Source organism: Trachemys scripta, chromosome 1 (genome assembly GCF_013100865.1).
Source record: "Trachemys scripta elegans isolate TJP31775 chromosome 1, CAS_Tse_1.0, whole genome shotgun sequence".
Classification (NCBI taxonomy): domain Eukaryota; kingdom Metazoa; phylum Chordata; order Testudines; family Emydidae; genus Trachemys; species Trachemys scripta.
In genome coordinates, this window is record NC_048298.1 from 107,433,223 (window position 1) to 107,454,789 (window position 21,567).

Here is a 21,567-nt window from a genome sequence, read left to right on the forward strand (position 1 = left end):
CCCTGAGATGTATAGGGTATTCATCATTTCTGCCTTTTTTTTTGGTCTTGTGCTGGTCTGTTCAGGCATCAGATTGTCATGTTGATGGATCTGGCGTCTTTCTTTTTTGTTCTACGTAATATTTCTCTACCTTACCCCTCTTTCCAGGTGGTATTCATATTATCACTTGGTGTGGAAGTCATGTTGGTGGCCTCTTTAAAGCATGTTATAAATAGGTCCATTGTTGTCTCCTTACCATATTTGATGCTTTAAATTGGTTTGTTCTACTTATAATTTCTGATGTTGCAAGAAATTCTTTCCAGTGGATTCTGGATATCTTCCACAGACATTTACTTTGGTATGAGTTGATCTTCTTATCAATTTCTGTTATAGATTTCCATGACTTTGCTCCATAAAGGAGGACAGATATGATTCTGTTTGGCTCTGGCACAAAAATATGAATTTTTAATCATGCTACTTTTCCAAATCCTTTCAAGTTTATGGAAATTGCTGCTTTTGATATTTGTTGCTTGATGTCTAGCATGGTGCACATCTCACTCCCTAGATAGATAAAAATGACATACCACTCAAAGGTTACCTTGGGACAGTGTTAGCCATATATTTTGTCTTCCCCTTGTTGATGAACAAACCAACTTGTTTTGCTTATCTGCAAAAAACTGAGTCTTTCTTCCATTAAGGGATGTGTTGAACTAAGCAGGACAAATGTTGTCAGCAAAAGCAAGGTCATCCAATTGTGCTTTAACATTTGTCCATAAAATTTCTCAATCCAATGTCCAGAGATTAAATCAGTTCCCTTCTCATACTTACTTTACTCACCCTATTTATACACCCAAGGATTGCATCAGCCCTTTTTGCTTCAGGAAAAGTGCTTGTTGAGTTTCCTGTCCATTATGAGCCCTAAATCCTTTTCATAGTCACTGTTTTCCAGTATACAGTCCTCTATTCTGTAGATATAACTTCCATGCCTTACTCCTAGATGCAAAACTTTGCATTTGGCTGTATTAAAATGCATCTTCTTTGAATGGATCCAGGTTTCCAAGTGTTCCAAGTGTATGACTGACTGCCACTTTCCTCATCATTATTTACCACTCCACCAATATGTGTAAGCTATAAATTTGATCACCAGTGATTTTTATATTTATTTCCAGATCATGGATGAAAATGTTGAATAGCATCAGGCCTAAAAGCAATCCTTATAGAACCTCACTAGAAACACCCTCATTCAATGATTCCCCATTGACAACTACTTCTTGAGATTTGCCCGTTAACACACTTCTTGTGTGCTCTATTGATATTTTATAGTGCTGATTTTTAAATCAGAAAGTCATGTGGTATTAAGTCAAACATCATACCAAAGTCTAAATATATTACATCTATGCAGTTATCTTTGTCAACCAACTTGTAATCTAATTTTTTTTAATTAAATCTGGTTTCTTTTAACAAGACTGATTTTCCATAAAACCATGTTGACTGTAATGAATTATATTTCTGTCCTTCAATTCTTTATTGATTGAATCCCTTATTAGCTTTTCTGTTGTTATGCCTATGCTTGATGTCAGGATAACTGATTTATAGTTACCTGGGTCATCACACTTGTCCTTTTTGAATACTGGCACATTAGCTCTCCTCCAGTCTTCTTGAATGTCCTCGGTATTCCATGATTTATTACAAATTAACATCAGTGAGCCAGAGATACCTCAACCAACTCTTTTAGGACTCTTGGGTGCAAGTTGTCCAGGCCTGCTGATTCAAAAATGTTTAGCCCTGGTAGATGATGGTGTTTAACATCCTGCTAAGTTATTAATGGATTGCGAAGTACTTCTTTATCCTCATGTTTCGGTGCAGTGTTTCAGCAACTGCTGTTCTACATGAGAGTCCTGGAAGTAGCTTCTGTTTTAATCTTAATACTCATAAAGCAGTCAGAGTGATAGCTACGAAGTGACATAAGATACTCTCTGCACACTTTACCTTCATACATTGAACATATTGTTTCTCCATTGTACTAGCCTCTGCCAGTCTAGGAGAGAAGGAATGAGTTATCTTAAGTATTTGTTTTCAACTGAAAGTTGCAATCTGTCAGTGAAACCCTAATTCCTTTTTAATTATGGAGTGGTGCTAGCTATTCCAGATCATAAATAAGGCAAACTTTTTTTTTTTTTTTTGGTTATATGCCCACTGCTCTCGATATAGAAGTCCCAATAAAAGTTAGTGCAGCTTCAAATATGACAAGTGTGGTCTGTGGGCACTATACTATTTTTGATCAAATTTGTGGTTACTGGAACAAACGGTTTTGAAGATAATGGCCATAGAAGACTGTTCAAACTGTGATTAAACCCTTTCTTTTAACTCTTTTCTGCCATGTTTTAGATACCAAACAGTCTGTCCAAAAGACTTCAGATGAGGTTGTGTAGGAAGACTGAGATCTAGTGCACTAAATTATATATGAGAAGCTGAAATCCACATTTAAAAGTATTCTGTCTCTAATAATATCTAGCTCTTACATAGTAGTTTTCAAAGCAACTGTAGATCCCAAAGTACCTTTCAAAGGAAGTAAATGTCATTATCCCCATTTTACAGATGATGACACTGAGGCACAGAGAGGTGATGTTACTTACTTAAGCTCTGGGACAACATTTAAGGATCTAGGGGACTTGTAAAGCTTGGTAGCATTTCTAGTTTTCTTTTGGAATTTTGCTGGGGTGTTGTCATAGTTTTTACAAAGTTTTCCAGGCAGCTATAAAGTCTCAGTGTACTCACAGATTACATTTCTACATACAGTAAGGTCCAAAGGAGCAGGTTTCTTCTCCAAGAGACCTTAAGAGGTTTATAGGAAGGGATCCTATGTTTGGTCAGAGGTCATGAGGGGAGAGAGCAGGAGACCTACAGTGGCTCTAGTGGCCAAAGATAAAGCAGAAACTGGGTGAGCCTTACTGCAAGAGGCAGCATAAAGATTGTCACTTCCACTCACAATCAGAGCTTTATGAATTGTGCAAGAAAGGTGCCCTCCTCTGTGCAGATCTCTTAACCTTCTCCGGAGGCAAAAATGGTGAGGCCAAGTGAATATGTGGAGTTTAAGCAATCCACGTGTGTTTGCAGAATTTCCAAAAATGTGTTTTCTCCCTTCCTATCCCCATTTTTCTTTTCCCACACCCCACAACTTGTCCTCTGCATCCCTTTCCTCCTCCATGACTCCAGTACCCATCTTAAGATTTTCCCCTTATCCTTGATAGGTTTCTGGAGGTTAGTAGGTGTAAACATAATTTCCCCTGGTCATATTGTTGCATGCTGTGATTCCAAATCTTTGGGAGTCTGCCAAAGGATAGCACAGCCCTATATTCTCATGTATGTATGTAGCTTGAGGAATAGGGCCTCTACCATTCTTTTGTTTTAAAAGCCAGCTGGGCTTCAGCCCTGCCTATTATAGTCTGAAATGCAGGGAAGTCTCCCCCTCAGTGGGCAAGATTTCCCTGTGCTGCCATGCGGCATAGTGAAAATTTACCCATTGTGGAGGAGCTTTATAGGGTTCTGCCTCTAAAAGTTGGGGTCTGCCAGCTGAGCTCCACTTTCCTTTCACACTTCCCAGGAATAGGGGACTGGGCTAGTAAACCCTTTCTGTTGCCCCTTGCTGCTCCAAATCTCTTCCGAATCCCACCTCCGCCCCACCCCCACCCCCCTCCCCCGCCCCCTTCGCTTCCTTCATAGCCTTGCTATATTTAACCTTAAAAGTGAATTTTCTGGCTTTCTAATGATTTAAAAAAAAATCTACAACATTTTTGTAAATGATTTTTTTTGGCTGTAAGTTTTATATATATATATATATATATATATATATCTTAACTCAAGCTTTAATTACATTTTTCCCTTTCCCTCTAGGAATAAAAAATAAATCAGTCTGCCCCCAAGACTCTGAATTAACCCTGTCTTGACTAAAATGAGCCTAACTGAGTGTGACTACTGCTTTTTATGGGAATGAATCTGGTGATGCGGCAGTTTGCAGTAGATGCATCAGTGCCAGGATCTCCTGGGCAAACAGCCTAATTAATAGCATTCATAATGTACCAGATGTTCCTTTTCTGTCAGAACATACAACAAAAGGGACAACTAAAACATCTTGCAAGCAAAGAAGGGCTTGAGCAACCACTCCTCCTCCTTCTAATTTTATTCTTTCAAATGAGGTCTTATTGGCAGCTGCTCAACATTATGTCCAGGTTGGTCTCTAGCCAACCTGTAGTACAATGAACAATCTTTAGACCCTGCAGGTTGAAGACTTCATAGACTCTCTATGAGTATTGAGTCAGATGCTGCCCCTTCTAATTCCTGGGCTGATATTTTTCTCAGGTGTTTGCAAGAAATGGTCTAGTCTCCTTGCCCTTGGAACACCAGCAATTAGGACCTTAAAGGCAGAGAAATCAGTTCTGCCTGACTAGGAATAAATCCCCCAGGTTGAAACACAGTGCCTGACAACTGGCAATGTTGATAAAAAGCCAAACGAAAGATTTCAATAAGTCTTTACCGATGAGGAAATTGGTATGCAGAGCAGATGATTCCAGCATGTACCTTACCAGTCAGCATCAGTTGTTCATCAATTCCTGTCTTTTCCTTGGAAAAATAGAATTTACAGTAGGAATAAAGGCTCTTAATAATCTAATGATAATGATATCTCTGTTCTCTTTCCAGCCTGGAAAATATAGGGTAGAAATTTACATTCCTTATGTTGAGAGGCCATTTTAGAGTAAACTTGTTACATGTGAAACTGTTTCTCAGTTCAAATTGCTGATGCAAGCCCCCAACCCTTTCCATCTCCCAAGGAGGTGTGTATACCCCAGCATATTCTGTTTCATTCTTTGTTGGGGACCTGAAGTGTGAAGCATGTTTTGAGTACTTGGTCTGTTTCTGTTGGTTATATAGTAGTTTGTTTACCAAATATTTTTAGTGGGATGGAGAGGAAGGAAGATGAAAGCAAATATCCTTAATGTGTACATTGTGCAATCCTTTGACGGGGGGTATGTTATGTTGCTTGTGGAGCCAATAGGTAGAGAATGATGGTAAATTTTTATTCTGTTAAGCAGTTGTGTGGGCAGAAACCAGGGATATTTTTGCCCAGTTTTTCCTTGAGAACGCACAGTCTTGGAGAACCTGTAACTTCTGTTTCTGTATATGTCATTTCATCTCAGGTTTTGGGGAAGATTGGAATAAAGATAACCAGACTTTCATTGAATACTATTTCAAAAGGGAAATTTGTTATTGAATGTGTGGAATTGGATCTAGTTTCCCTCCATAAGCCCATCAAGTGGCTATTTGCCATTTTAAATTTTTTTTAAGGATGCATCCTTATTAGGGACCAGCCATTGTTTGACTCTGGAGAGAGCAGATCTGTTTGCAGCACATTTTCTTTTGCCAATGGATAGCTATTAACATGGTTTAAATATTTAATTTATTTTTTATTTATGGACTAGCACTCCGTTGTGCTAGGCACTGTGTACAAACACAGAACTAAAGCCAGTCCCTGCCCCAAAGAGCTTATAATCTAAGTATAAGATAAGAAACAGCAGATGGATACAGATAGACCGAAGGGGCAGTACAAGGAAACAATGAGACACCATTGGTCTACTTGATAGACGCTGATTAAATATACCTGGTATACCTACCAGGCATGAGTACCAGCTTCTTCATTTCGCCAAAATGTGCAAAACATGCAGAATGGAAGAACAGAAAGTTCTTTTTCAAGTGCTTGTATATGTCCATTATGCAGTATGTGTATGTGTGTGTTGTGCTTCAATGCCAGAAATTTTTCTCTTAACACCTTGTTGGGACAGCCCCACCCATTCCTGGCTCCTTATGAGCCTCACAGAGAGGGTATAAAGGACAGAGCAGCCCAACCCCTCCTTCAGTTCCTTTTTACCCTCTGTGGTAGCTAGTCAGTGTTGTGTGATCACAGCTTCACTCCTTGGGAACAAAGTTGTTTCTTATTTTATTCTTACCTAGTGGTAATATTTTTCATTCATTGGATGGATTTTCTTCCTTATTTTTCTTTTTCATCACAGTTCATTTTTTTTTTTTTAAGTCAGGTGGAACTCACCTGATACTGGGAGATCCTATGACAAGGTCCCCAGGTTTCAAGCCTTGTTCTGGTTGTTGAAAGCCTGTGCTTGTCAGTGGCCCTCATTCATGCTGTCTACAGTGCTTGGGTGAGGGCCACATAAGAGACGGATGCTTGACCTGATGGTGCTTTTAGACAAGGACTAAAATGCTGTGGGAAGAGGCCTTCAATATATTCTTATAGAGACTGTCCTTAAACCAGCATCTATGCCACCTTGGTCATCCAAGGGGAGCTCATTGGTGAGCCCTTCCCAGTGCTCTTGCAGCTTTACCAGCAGATGGAAGCCACAGGAGAGCCCAGAGAACACTGGAGCAATCCTGGCCTCAGAAGCGTAAGAAGAAGTCAGTATCATGTTCCTCAAAGTCCAGAGTGCGAGACTCCTACACAGTCATTTCAGTACTGAAGGAAGCACGCTCCCTCCAGCTTGCCACTCTTCTGTACTGGCTCATACTGATTCTCACAGACCTGAGCCATACACTCCATTGCCCTCCAAGGGATTGTCAAGACCAGCTACTTCTCTGGTTTCTCTGATTCCATTTGAACAGTTTTACCTACATCAGGCTCACTAACCGAATTAGAGAAGCCATCAGGGCTGGACTTAAGGCTACCCCCAAAGAAAAGGAGGCAAAAAAGCTTGTTGGATTGTTAGATATGATTATTTACTATCACAGCTTGCAAATAAGCTGCCAGAAAGCTCAAGGGAACATTTCCAGTCCTAACTTCTCTTTCAGCTGTGCGGCTGTGCAGCTGCCTATTAAGCCCTGCGCAGGGACCTGCTATGGCCGGGGAAGAGGCACCCCTCCCCTCCGGCCCCAGCGCGGACTTGCCACAGCCAGGGGAGAGACTCCTCTCCCCTTGGCCCAGCCCCACCGGAGCTGCTGCGGCCAGGGAGAGGCGCCTCTACCCCAGCCCCAAGCTGCTGGGGGGGAGTCCTCTTTCCCCGGGGAAGCCTGCACCCCAAAATCCTCATCCTCAGCCCCACCCCAGAGCCCTCAGCCCCCCCACCCCAACCCTGAGCTCCTTTCCACACTCCAAACCCCTCAGCCCCACCCCCACCACATGAATTTTGTTATGTGCACCAATATGGAAGTGATGCATCACACATCCCCTCCATATTGGTGCATATAACAAAATTCATTCCGCACATAGATGTAAAAAATTAGAGGGAACACTGTTTCAGTCTCTTGTTGCAGAAAGTAATTTGGTCTCCTGTTCAGATTTGTAAACTTCCCTGGAGGTGGAGGATTCTGCTGGCAGGGCTATGTCAACAGCAATGACTATGTGTCTTCCTCTTGGTTGCAGTCGTTGGTCATCCTTGTGGAAGTGCCGCAAACAGATTATTTCCTTGTCAAGGGTTATGCCTTATTCTCATCCAAAACAGATTAAGTTTCATACACTAAAGGACCCTAGCAGTCCTAAAGTCCTTAGGTTTGTACACATCTGCTCTGAAGAGAGCTAGGTATTGTCCTCAATACCAGCTGAGGAAGCAATATTTCTTCTTCTATCAGGCTGATCATTTCAGAAGGAGGCTAAGGTCTCAGAGAAGGAGGTCTCCATCCCCTACCACCTCATTCTCATCATCCAGGCAAACATAGGGCTTCAATTTCCCTGCTTGACTTCTATGTGGAGGAGAGCATACTCACATGGCTCTTACTGGCACTTTCCCTCCCCTCCAAGATAGGTTATCCCATTTCCTGCACGCATGGCATGCCATCACCTCAGAAAAATGGGTGCTAAGCACAGTGGAATCAGACATACCTTGCATTTGCTGTCCCCCTTTCCTATCTGCCTTCCCCGTCCTCCTTCAGGGACACCACTTGTGAGTCTGTGTGAGGACAAGAAATGCAAACTCTGTGTTCTTTGGGTGTTATAGAATTGCCTCCACTTTATCAAGGCACAGGTTTGTTCCCAATAGTTTCTAATGACCAAAGCCAGAAGGGGTCTCAGACCCAATGTAGATCTTTGGATTGTAAACAAATACATCAAGAAGTTAAAGTTCTATGTGGTGTCCTGCACTACTACTATCCCGTCCCTAGATCTGAGAGACTGGTATACTGCCCTTGACTTACAGGATGCCTACTTCCATGTGGCAGTCCACCCTGGTCATAGGAGGTTCCTCAGGTTCGTGGTTGGTGAATTGGTAAAGATTTTTCCTATCTGTCCTCTGATCTGTCAACAGCACTGAGGGTTTTCACCAAGTGCATGGCAGTGGTAGTAATCTACAGAGATGTCTAAATGTATCTTTACCTGGGCAGTTGATTTGGTTCTGGGTCATTCCAGATGTCTGATAGTGTAATGAACAGTGGTTTCTATCTTACTGTTCAGCATCCTGGGCCAGAAAACAAAGGCAAGTCAGCATTATCTACTCTACAAATAGAGTTCATTGGAGTGATCCTGGACTTGAGTTCTGCTTCATGCCAGATTCCAAACTATATGAGTCCTCTGCAGATTGCTCAAAGATCAGTCACAAACCACAGTGGGGAGCTGCCTCAGACTTATAGGTCACATGGTGGCATGCATATATGTGATCCCTCATACCAGGTTCCATTGCAGAGCAATACAAGCTTGGCTCAAGTCAGTCTATCACCCTCAGGTTTCCCATCTGCATAAGCTTGTATGTGTCCAGGACAGGATATTGTCATCTCTGACCTGGAAGATGAGCCAAGACAACATATGTGAGGGAGTCTCTCCCTTGCATGATTTTGGTAATGGTGGGAGCACATTTAAGTCTGTTATTGAGTGTCCAGGGAGACTGAAGTGTCTCCGTGGACACTCAATAACAGACTTATTCAAAGTGGCAATTCTTCAACAACAAAACTTCAAAAACAGACTCCAACAAGAAACTGCAGAACTGGAATTAATTTGCAAACTGGACACCATCAAATTAGGCCTGAATAAAGACTTGGAGTGGATGGGTCACTACAAAATGTAATTTTCCCTCTACTGATACTCACACCTTCTTGTCAGCTGTTATAAATAGGTTGCTTTGATTGGATTGGCCTCGTTAGCGCTACTAAAGTAATTTCACCTCCCTTCCTATTCACCCCTTCTTGTCAACTATTGAGAATAGGCCACTTCCCCCTTAATTGAATTGGCTCGTTGGCACTGCCCCCCCCCCCCAACACACACACTTGGTAAGGCAACTCCCGTCTTTTTATGTGCTACAATATATATTCTGCTTACTGTATTTTTCACTCCATGCATCTGATGAAGTGGATTTTAGCCCACAAAAGCTTATGCCCAAATAAATTTGTTAGTCTCTAAGGTGCCACAAGTACTCCTCGTTGTTTTTGCTGATACAGACTAACACGGCTACCACTCTGAAACAACTATCAGAGTGGATTATCAGCTACATCACTGTGTTTTGCTGCCAAGGGCATAATGCCTCCTGAGAAACTGACAGCATGCTCTACAAGGGATCATTCAGCTTTTCAGCATTTGTGGGACATGTCCTTATTCTGGATATTTGTAGGGCAGCAATGTGCTCTTCCATCCACAATGCTTACTAGACACTAAGCATCTACTGCTGCACAAGGGAAGAAGTAAATGTGGGGGAAATAGTCATACAGTCCCTCTTCCGATGAGACTTGAAACCCCACCACTTTGAGAACAGCTTGGAAGTCAGCTACAGTGTAATGGACACATGCAACACATCTTAAACAACAACAGTTTTGAGAAGGTGAGTAACCATTTTTGTTGTTGTTGTTGCCTAGGTTCATACTAAGTGTAGTACTCAGTCACTTTCTGTAAATGCAGATAGATGTTTCTGCAGTAATGAGGGGGTGCAGTAGTCAAATGTTATAGTCTGGCTGAGATGTCACATGACCCTGGTCAGACTAAGTTCATGCAAATGAACATATGCCTTTCAGTTTGTGTGCCGCCTTGGCCAGCTGGTTAACACATGTCTGTGTTTAGTTGCTTAGCTGTGCCTCTCCTGCAGTATCTTGCTCAGAGCAGAAAGAATCTGTTTGCACTGTCTGTCCTGCCTGTTGGAATCTTGCTTCCCAAAGTGTTTCCCCTTTAGAAGTAAACAGGAATCTAAGAATAGCTCTCGCATCTCTTTGGAGTATATTTTCATTATTGGATATTTAAACAGTCAATCTTTCTAGACAGCTGAAACTCTGAAAGCTCATGAGGTTGAAAGCAGCCACATGGACCACTGTATAGGATGTTACCTGGCTAAGCTGAGCTGCAATGACATCTGTAAGAGCATATCAAGAGAAACTTTTCTTTCAGAACCTCTTGAGTTCATTTTGAGGCTTATTCTGTTTAACCCCCAGGTGTCACTAGTGCTACATGCAGATGCTAATAAGGACTTAATCTGTACAATGGAGTTTAAAGAAGGGGAAATCTCCTGTTTTCTCATACTTGTGTTTCCAGCAAATTACATTACTGTAACCTTTCATATCTGTGTTTCTCTCTTTAAAATATGTCCTCAGGTGACATGTGTTGTGTTCACATTTAAATTTTAAGTATAAACTTAGATGCGTACTGACTGTTAATACTTTAATTCCCTTCATTTAAAAAAAAAATGGTTTTCCTAGAATAGATGGTCTCATGGGCAAGGAGATCTGCTAATTTTGTGTTTTGTGTTTGAGGTGGGAGGACAATGGTTGTGTAAACTTTTTTGCCCTAACTTCTAAACTTTTAGGTGATGGAGTACGTAGCCAAGTGCCTCCCATTTATGTTCAGAAAGAATTCTTGAACTTCTCAAGGCTACTCACTAAATTATTCCCACTGATGTTCAGTTCTTTGATATCTGTAGTGATGGTTCTTTGAACATCTCCTTTTGGAGTTTATTCAGTTTCCCAGTTACTGTGACATATTTTCACGAATATCAAAAGTAAACTTTTCCTTCCTTTCTTTCAGTACATTACACCTAATCTTACCATCTTCCAAGATTGCAAATAATTGCTTTCCTTCATTGACATTGTTACTTTGAAAGTATTTTTACACTGCGCTGTTGCCCAGAGTTCTCTTTCGTAGATATTAAAAGTATTGCTCCCTGTCTCTCCTCAAGTGCTCTGTTCTTGTCCTCTAATTCTTGAATCATATTCTTTACCATTGACTGTATTTTCTGTTTTGATATAGGATTCTAGGCGATAAATCCCTGCATGTGACTTAGAAACTGTATTTTCCTTTGCTAAACACTGAATACTCATGTTGCTGTTTTAACAGCTGTATATTTCTTGTAGGAACATATTATAAAGCTTTATATACCATTAAACTTGTTCATTCATACTCTTCTTAATTGTCTTTTCTTAATTAAGATTGAAAATCTCCAGGAACAGTTAAGAGACAAGGAAAAACAGATGAGCAGTTTGAAGGATCGAGTAAAATCCCTGCAGGCTGACACCACCAACACTGACACTGCCTTGACCACACTGGAAGAAGCACTTGCAGAGAAAGTGAGTGTAAAGGGCACAAGTCCTTTAAATCCAAAATTCATTCTGCTAATCATCTCTGTAAATCCAAACTTCTTTGGCACTGCCTTGAATTCTAGGTAACAGAAGAGATACCTTTACAGAGTAGCTGGACATTTACTGTTCTCTAGGAGCTGTGGGAGTAAGGGTCTCCATCTGGATGCTGTTGATCCAGGCAGAGCAGCTGCCGTTAGGCATAATGGATTTCTCACTAAAAGACATTTTAGGATATTTTGACTAGCCAGCCATGTGCTGTTGACAGGTCTAATCTGAATGAAGGCAGCAGTACAGTTCTCAATACATATGCTAGGGATAGGACTTGGGGAGAGGGCATTCTGTAGCATTAAGTCTTTACAATGGCTTGTTGTAGGGAGTTATGGCTCAAGCTGCTACCCCACTAATTAGGTCCATCATATAACTCTGTATGAAAAGAATTGCTGCTGCTTATAGTGTGCTAATATTGTATAGACCTTTGTGGAGTATTGCTTGAGCTGTCCTCTTTTTCTGCGGTGCATCTTTAGCACTGCTGCTGGAAGGCACATTCTAGGTGACAGACCCTGGATTCTTCACCTTTTCAGGTCAGGCTGATATCTTATTTTTATTTTTTCTTCTCTCATATATTTCGTAGGTTTGGTTTTTTTGTTTTTGTTTTTAAGTTCACCATCTGAAGCTTACATTTTTGGTTCTCAAAACTAAATCACACAGAACTCAGTGATCCTGACGTAACTACAACCCACTCTCCTTTTTTTGCTGTCCTGTTGTTCTCATTGCATTTTTCATTCTTTCGTAGCAGGGGATTTTTGACTGAGGGAACAGCTGGGTCTGTTCTGTTCCTAAAGGGGATCTCTTTAGCATTAGTGCATATTTTTTCTCAGTTCCTTCAGGGAGAGGGCCATGGCTCCCTCAGTCTGTTAGACTCTGAATACAAAGCTTTGTTGGTGTGCTTGCTTGCAGTTGGGACTTGTTTTATAAATAGAATACACTCACATCACATCAGCTTTTAAGCTTGATGAGCATCTGTTGACGCTTGGTGTACAGAAGAATTGTTTTTATTGCCAATCCCATCCCCACATTGGTTTCATGTCTCACATCTTGTATATTGCATCCCTTTGGACGCAAACTTTGGAAAAATAGGATTTAAATAAGTAAGAGTGCAATGCATGGTGCTTCTTGCTGCCAGGTGACCTGACTGAACTTTGTTTAGTTAGCAGCTGGATAAATGAGATAATACTGTAATAATATTATTAGACATTCAGTGATTGGAGAGTTTGCAGTAACAAGCAGCCTGGGACTTCTTAATCATGAAACAAGAGAAGTTTCATGATATTTTCTTCCCTCCTGAGGTCTGTTGGAGGAGAGTAGAGACAACCAGCAATACTCTGCACACTTTCTCCCCTTAAACTAATAAGCAGAGATGTGGTATGATGTCTTCTCAGAAATAAGCAAAAATTTTACCTGTTAAGCTGATTCAAAGGAATTTTCATCACAGGGTACTGTGTTCTTTTGTCAGGAGCGAACTATTGAGCGCCTGAAGGAGCAACGGGACAGGGACGAGCGAGAAAAACAAGAGGAGATTGACAACTATAAAAAAGACCTTAAGGACCTGAAAGAAAAAGTCAGCCTTTTGCAAGGAGATCTCTCTGAGAAAGAGGTTAACACTAGCAAAATTAACCTTCTCTGTTGTTTATTGTGAAGGGAGGTGTTTGGGGGGGAGAGTATGTTCTATAGACTTGATTCTGCAACACGTTTATGCACTGAAGATACACTTGTGTAGCACATTTCAATGGGTACATGTGTCAGATCTTTTGGTGTGGCTCATCACGTTGTCCCATTAAATGATGTGGTTTGATCATTGGCATTCCCAGTGAAGTTGGGAGTTGGTAAAGTTGTTGGCAGCACTTATCTGGATCTCAGTAATTCTGGAATAGAGCTAGTTAGTGTCTATTAAATATACCAAAGAAGATGGGAGAAAGAGGACGGATTTATTGACGCTTTGCTTTAGAAGTGCTGCAGATCAGTGACATGTGAAACTACAATCAGTAGACAGGACGGATAGCGTCTTCCCAGCTCGCTGCAACATATATGCCATTTTCTCATTAAGCACATGGGGTAAAGAGCACAAGCAGCTAAAATCTGTGTATGGAAAATTCACAGATAAAGGTTCTTCCTATAGATTTTGCTGTATCTTCTGCAACTTTATGCAAGTTGTATTTCTAGCCCTTGTGGGTGTGAAGAGCCATCTTGCTGTTGATAAAATGGACTGCTGTGTCATGTCTATACAGCCAGAGTAATTAATATAATTTCACTAGTAGAAGTATAAATTTCCTCCATTCATCTCCAGGGGTTATACACTCAAATCTACTTACAATTTTATTTTAAAACCCCAATTACTGCAATTAAACCATGCAATTGTGTGTGTGTGTGTGTGTGTATATCTATATATGAAAAGTTGCGAATTATGGAGAAAGTAGGATGGGGTTAGTGAATTCCACACTCTAAGTGCTACCACAGTAAAAACATGAACATCATCTAATTTATGATAGTGGTTGAATCCCTTAAAGGCGGGTGGTGATTTGTTTAAATACCACTACTACGAAAATAATAATTCCATTAAAAAAAAAAGAATTCAGTCACGTCATTGCAACTGAATTTTAAGGGAATTTTGACTGTTTTTTTATTTTTCTTTACCCTGAGAATCTGAACTGAACCAAGCTGTCCTATGTTATTTTCCGAAGCGGGAACCAGAACATTGTGTGGAAGTGGCAGGAAAACAAAGACAAAAAGGAAATTTAAAGTCGTGGTATTGTGCCTAATGATCTTTAACCAATAGCAGTTGTGTTCTGCTTGCTTGTTTTAGGCTTCCCTGTTGGATTTGAAGGAACATGCCTCATCGCTGGCTTCTTCAGGACTGAAGAAGGATTCCAGGCTCAAGACACTGGAAATTGCATTGGAGCAGAAGAAGGAGGAGTGTCTGAAAATGGAAACTCAGCTGAAGAAGGTAAAAATTCATACTTACTTCCCTGATTTACATGCATATAGGAAACTCTAGTTCAGTGTTAGACAGTCTCATCTTTACCATTCTTCCTTTTTCTACTGTACAAAATGAAGCAAACACAATCCTTTTGGTTAGTGTCAACGAAGTATTGCAATACCAAGGTGGGATTGTTGGATTCTTTTATCAGTAGCCTGGGCTTCTTCTTATATCCCCTACAGTGGGACAGCTGTATTCCAGAAGTCCTGCAGGACCTCACCTATTTGCTTTCTACTTCAGTTCTGTCTATAAACCCAGCCTACCACCTTCAGATACTATATCAATGTACCAATAATGATTATTGGGGAAACATTTAATATAGCTGAGAGCCCTATGGGATTGGTTATACAGAATCTTCTTCGAATGCTTGTTCATGTCCATTCCAATAGTAGGTGTGTGCACACTGTGTGCACTGCTTCCAGAAAGTTTTTCCATCAGTGATATCATAGAATCATAGAATATCAGAGTTGGAAGGGACCGCAAGAGGTCATCTAGTCCAACCCCCTGCTCAAAGCAGGACCAATTCCCAGCTAAATCATCCCAGCCAGGGCTTTGTCAAGCCGGGCCTTAAAAACCTCCAAGGAAGGAGACTCCACCACCTCCCTAGGTAACGCATTCCAGTGTTTCACCACCCTCCTAGTGAAATAGTTTTTCCTGATATCCAACCTGGACCTCCCCCACTGCAACTTGAGACCATTGCTCCTTGTTCTGTCATCTGCCACCACTGAGAACAGCCGAGCTCCATCCTCTTTGGAACCCCCCTTCAGGTAGTTGAAGGCTGCTATCAAATTCCCCCTCATTCTTCTCTTCTGGAGACTAAACAATCCCAGTTCCCTCAGCCTCTCCTCATAAGTCATGTGCTCCAGACCCCTAATCATTTTTGTTGCCCTCCGCTGGACTCTTTCCAATTTTTCCACATCCTTTTTGTAGTGTGGGGACCAAAACTGGACACAGTATTCCAGATGAGGCCTCACCAATGTCGAATAAAGGGGAACGATCACGTTCCTCGATCTGCTGGCAGTGCCCCTACTTATACAGCCCAAAATGCCGTTAGCCTTCTTGGCAACAAGAGCACACTGTTGACTCATATCCAGCTTCTCGTCCACTGTAACCCCTAGGTCCTTTTCTGCAGAAAATATCCATTGGGTAGGCTTTGGTGCCCCCTGGAATCACGACCTCAGTGCCATTATATGGAGTCCTGCTGACCCGCTGACCCCCAGTTCCTTCTTACCACCCATGACGGTCACTGGAACTTCTACTCATATTTGTATTTGCACAAGTATTCTCCTCAGTGGACTTTGGTTTCTTTTCCCTGTGTATAATTAATAGATAGTGGTTAGTTGTACAGTGTTAGTGTTAGTTAGTAGTTAATAGAGTTGGATCCCGCTCATCGGGGTTTCCCCGGCACCAAGACATGCCTCAGTCTCCGGGGTTTCAGTTGTGTGAGGCTTGCCATAAGCCCATGCCAATTAATGACCCCCCCCACGCTGCTTGCCTTAAGTGCTTGGAGGAGTCTCACCTGCGGGAGCGCTGCAGGATTTGTAAAGGGTTCAAACCTTGTACCAAAAAGGACGGGACCAGAGACTCAAGTTCCTCCTTATGGAAATGGCTCTCTGTCCCCCCTCAGAGCCAAATCATGCTGACTCAGCACTGAGCACCTCTTCCTTGGTGAGAAACAGGCAGCATAGCTCAGCCTCTTCAGCACTGAGGAAGGACTCCATGTCTGCGTGCCAGGACTCTCGAAACCATCGGGGTTCTCTGGTGCAGAGGAGGTCTATGCTTCACAGGGACACTTGGCACCGATCTCAGTCACTAGGGCCACAGGAGAAGCAAAGAAAAATTAACTGGAGGCATCCTCAACTCCAAGACTCGTGAAACTAGCAGAGTGAGACCCGTGCTGGGCCATTTGGACTCAATCGCTGCCAGCCTAGTACCGTTGCCTCTGGCCCAGGGAAGGGACCCATCGAGTCTGGTACTGTTGAACTCTCCTCCAAGGTAGAGCCATCGGAGTGCAGCTCTAGTGCTTCCATCCTCGCCAGAGGCATTTGAGGCAGCAAGGGAGCTACTGTCCTCACTGTACCAGCATCCCACACCAGGCATGAATCGGCATCTGAAACGAGAGCGGCTATGGCACCGAGGCCCCGGGTGCTATTGAAGGGAAAACCGGTGATGATGGCACAGCACCCATCACCCTCCTCCGAGCACCGCTCTCTGGCACCAACCAGTATTTCTCTTCTGTGGTCACAGAGGAATGACTCCTCGCAGTCAGACTCTGAGGTGGATTCCTACACCTCCTGCAGGAGCTGGCACTGGTCTGACTGCCGATACCTGACGGCTGATATGAGCCCAAGGTTCCCACCAGTGGCCTGGCCAGCACAGTGCAATAGCCTTTATGGAATCCCTGGACTTTCCATCCAGTCCAAGGGTCTCAGTCACGGAGATTGTACTCCATCGCGTAAGAGGGTAGAGCTCCCTCAGTACAGGGATCAGGACCTGGTACTGAGCCAGGAAACGAACCAGGTGCTGAAGGACAGGAACAAGGCCCTGTAACCATCATAACTTCCTCCTCCCCGATGAGATGGTAGTGAGCACTTCAGTTGCATCCGCTCAGGATGACCAGAGGGAACACCAGGAGTTCCTCAGGAGAGTAGCCCAGAACCTGGGAATCCAAGTGGAGGAAATCTCAGAAGCCTCCCATTCCCTGGTGGACATCTTGGCCCTTTTGGGCCCATCATGAGTGGCATTGCCTCTGAACGGTGCCATTCTGGAACCCGTTAAGGCCCTGTGGCAGACTCCTTGCAACCCACGGAAAAGACGGTGGAGAAAAAATATTTTGCGTCCCCAAAGGGATTTGAATATTTATACACCCATCCTCCTCCAGGGATCGCTAGTGGTATCAGCGGCAAACAAATGAGAGAGGTGGGGACATCAAGGGCCTCCTCCTAAGGCCAAGGACATCAAGGAGTTTGATCTCTTTGGCAGAAAGATCTACTCCACAGGGGAGGGGAGCCTCCAACTTCAAATTGCCAACCAACAGGCACTCTTGAGACAATGTCTGGATCCACTGTCCCCAAATATTGTGAATTGGCTGTCCCACTTCTAACAGGCGTGGGCCTATATCACCTCAGACTGTTGCGTGCTATGCACAATGAGACTGGGATACACCCTGCAGTACAGTTCTTCCCCTCTTTCCCACCCTCCCTCCCCATCCCTCTTCAGGGACCCTCTCAAGAGCAGCTTCTACTCCAGGAAGTGCAAATGCAAGTGGGAACGGTAGAGGAGGTTTTCTCCGGAACTAAGTAGCAGGGTGGTTTACTACACTTATTTCCTAATCCCGAAGGCCTACGGTGGTCTCAGACCCATCTTGGACCTGCGAAACCACAACAGATTCAGAAGAAGCTGAAGTTCTGCACAGTCTCCTTGGCCTCCATTATCCCCTCTCTGGATCCAGGGGACGGGTATGGCGCCCTCAACTTGAAGGACGCCTACTTCCATATTTCAGTCTTCCAAGGCCACAGAAGATTCCTCCCATTTATTGTGAACCAAGTATACTACCAATTTACTGTACTTCCATTCAGCCTGTCAGCAGCCCTTCGTGTTTTCACAAAGTGCATGGCGGCAGTTGTGGCTCAGGCTTTGGTCATCCCTCCTGGGGTCGTGTAGTAATTTGTGCTGTCAGAAGGGGGTCACGGTGCAATGAAGTTTGAGAACACCTGAGGTAGTGGATCACTTCAGCAGATCATTCTCTAGTCACAAATGGTCTATCTGCCCAGACCTCGTGAAGGACATCTTCCAGAGGGGGGGAACTCCCTGGATAGACTTGTTCGTGACCAGACACAATAAAGTGTCTGCAGTTCTGTTCCTTGCAGAATCACAGCCAAGGCTCGCTCATGTACGTGTTTCTCCTCCCTTGGAGAAGCCATCTCTACTATGCATTCCCCCTCCCCCCATGCCTCTCAATGGAAGGTTCTGCTGAAGATCAGAGAGGAAGGAATGAAACTGATCCTGGTAGCCCTGGCCTGGCCTCACCAACATTGGTTCACCACCTTCTCGACCTGTTAGTGGAAACACCAATCACCCTACCTTTGCTTCCGGATCTCAGCTCACAGGATCACAGACTTCTACATCACCCAAAGCTTGAGTCCCTCCGTCTCATTGCCTGGAAACTGAACCCCTTGGAGCTAGCATCCTCAGGTCTGGTTTGAGAAGTTCTTCTAGGGAACAGAAAGACATCCACTAGGGCCACGTACCTGGCAAAGTGGAAAAGATTCTCGGCCTGGTCAGTGCAGAAAGGGGTCTTGCCCATGCAAGCATCAGTACCACGTATTCTGGACTGTCTGATGCACCTGAAGCAGCAAGGGCTATTGGTGTCTTCAATTAGGGTCCACCTGGTCGCAATTTCGGCTTTTCACCCATGGGTGAATGGCAGATCCATCTTTGCAAACTTGCTCTGTAGTTGTTTTCTTGAGGGGCTGGACAGACAGCCGATCCCACCCTGGGACCTCAATCTGGTATTGTCAAGGCTCACAGGTCCTCCATTCGAACTCTTGGTAACATGCTCTCTATTTTACTTGTCGTGGAAGGTGGCCTTCTTGGTGGCCATTAACTTGGCCAGAAGGCCAAGGGCCCTTACTTCGGAACCCCCCTACGCAGTCTTCTTCAGGGACAAGGTCCAACTGCGCCCTCACTCAGTCTTCCTCCCAAAGGTAGTGTTGCAATTCCACAATAACCAGGATGTTTTTCTTCCGATTTTCTACCCAAAGCTGCGTGCCAACAGGCAGGAACAGAGGCTCCATTCTCTAGATTTCAGGTGGGCTTTTGTCTTCTTCTTAGAAAGGATTAAATCATTTACGAAGACTACTTAGCATTTCATGGTGATGGTGGCGGCAGACAGGATGAAAGGCTCGTAGTCTCAGCCCAGAGAATTTCATCGTGGATCATCTCTTGTAGCATGTGCAGTTACAATCTGGCGAAAGTCCCTGCTCCAGCCCTGACAGCACATACCACAAGGGCGCAAGCATCTTAAACTGTATTTGTGGCACAAGTTCCAATTGAGGGTATCTGTAGAGCACAACTTGGTCTTCGGTCCACACTTTTGCAACTCACTATGCTGTCACTCAGCAGGCCAGAGACAATGCTGGATTTGGCAGAGCCATGCTAAAGTCTGCTTGTCCTTGAACTCTGGACCTTCCTACTGCATCTGCTTGGGATTCATCTACATTGAAATGGACATGAGCAAGCACTCAAAGAAGAAAGAACGGTTGTTAACCTTCTGTAACTGTTCTTCGAGGTGTTGCTCATGTCCATTCCAAAACCCATTCTCCTTACCTCTCTGTCGGAGTTAACCGGCAAGAAGGAACTGAGAGGGCAGCGGGGCAGCAGGACCCTATATAGCAGTGCTATGAGGGTGTGACTCCAGGGGGCACCCGAGCTGACATGACAGATACCACTGAGGGAAAAACCTTTCTGGCGGTGGTGCATGTGGCATGCGCACATCTACATTGAAATGGACATGAGCGAAACATGAAGAACAACAGTTATGGAAGTTTAGTAATTGTTTTTGTTTAATGTCTAAAGAGACAGCAGTAATGGAGAAGTTAGAGTTACAACACACTACTTATGCAGTAGTATTGCTGACTGGGTGAGCATGCATGAAATAAAGCTATTCTTACTGAAAAAAAGATTGTGAGAATTAAGTTATGCAGGTGAAGTGGTTGGGAATGTATTACTTTGTACTGCAGTGTGCTTACCGAAATTACACTCTCAGCATATACCAGGGCTCTTCACTTGGATGGAAAGAGTAAAGGAAATTGCTTAACTCCAGTGAAACACTTAGCTAAGAGATGAAGATTGTTACTTTGCAGTGCCATGACAATACCTCTCTTTAATTCCCTCGGGAATTGATTGTGCTCTCTCCATTTTAGAGATCCCTATGCTGGATAGGAAAGTCTACGTAAAAGGTAGCTAAGAATGATACAAGGAGACATGGAGTCAGATCAGAAGCTAGATATTTTTTAAATAATCCATTCTCATTTTCAGTAAATTATCAAGAAAATCAGTTCATCTCTGATCCTTTTCCTGAGGGTTAAGAATAGGAAAATAATTCAAATGTCAATTGCATTCAAAATGTGCAAAGGGTGAACTGAACTATGATAGGTACTTGTTTCTGAGGAACAAATAGGGAGCATTAATTTAGTTTATTGCACATACAGGCAAATATATACTCATCTTCAAATTGAAGAAAATCTGTGACTTTCCATTCTGTTAGAATGGTAATAATTCTTTCCTGTATACATAGGGCAGTTGTTTGTTAATTGTATCCTGAGGGAAAGGGACTAAGCAGAGGAAGGAACTGGACAAGAGAAGAAAATGTGGTGGTGGGGAGGCTGAACTAAAGGGGTGGGTAAACTTTTGGAATGTGCAGGTAAAATATTAAAATCTGTCATTGCCTGTTAATGTGTGCTGTGTCATACCCTTCCACTATTATTCCTGGGGGAATTTCGTGCCATTGCGGTGCAGCAGAAAAATGCCCCCAGCCCCCACAGATTCTCTTTACTTTCCGCAGAAAATGGTTTCTGTGGGGAAGCAAAAAGAAGCTTCACCAGTGCTCACTCACCCCTCCCCAACAGTTCAGGCATGTCTTTTCGGGCAGCCGGGGGAGAGGTAAATCAGTGGGGGGAGGAGGGGCTGGGGATTCCCCTGCTGCCCAGAAACATGAGTCCCATCTGGGTGGGAGAGGAGGACAGAGACAGAGTTCCCCCTTCTCTTCCCTGCATAGAGCAGCCAGGTCTGGGTAAGATCAACACCTAGAAACTTTCCCTGGCTGCAGGAAGCTCTGCACCACAGGGTGTGGCAAGGGGGCTGGCTGAGGAGGGGGGGAGCGTCTAGATGCACGGGGTTGGGTGGACAGGGGGAGTAGCTCCCATTACAGTGACCCCTCCCCCGAACCCCCCTTGCATCAGGAACTCCCCACACCCAGAACTCCTCCACCGAGCCCCCCAAACCGCTGCCCC

The 21,567-nt window shown here is 43.5% G+C and overlaps 1 protein-coding gene across 15 annotated transcripts in view; it reads left to right on the top strand.

Moving 5' to 3' along the window:
* ERC1 (ELKS/RAB6-interacting/CAST family member 1) overlaps positions 1 to 21,567 on the top strand; it is a 530,185-nt gene that overhangs the window by 175,648 nt on the left and 332,970 nt on the right. For all 15 annotated transcript variants that reach the window (XM_034780724.1, XM_034780799.1, XM_034780743.1 and 12 more), the window contains 3 exons: positions 11,371 to 11,508; positions 13,034 to 13,174; positions 14,381 to 14,521. In XM_034780724.1, the coding sequence (XP_034636615.1) occupies positions 11,371 to 11,508; positions 13,034 to 13,174; positions 14,381 to 14,521 (420 nt within the window). The remainder of the gene's footprint in view (positions 1 to 11,370; positions 11,509 to 13,033; positions 13,175 to 14,380; positions 14,522 to 21,567) is intronic.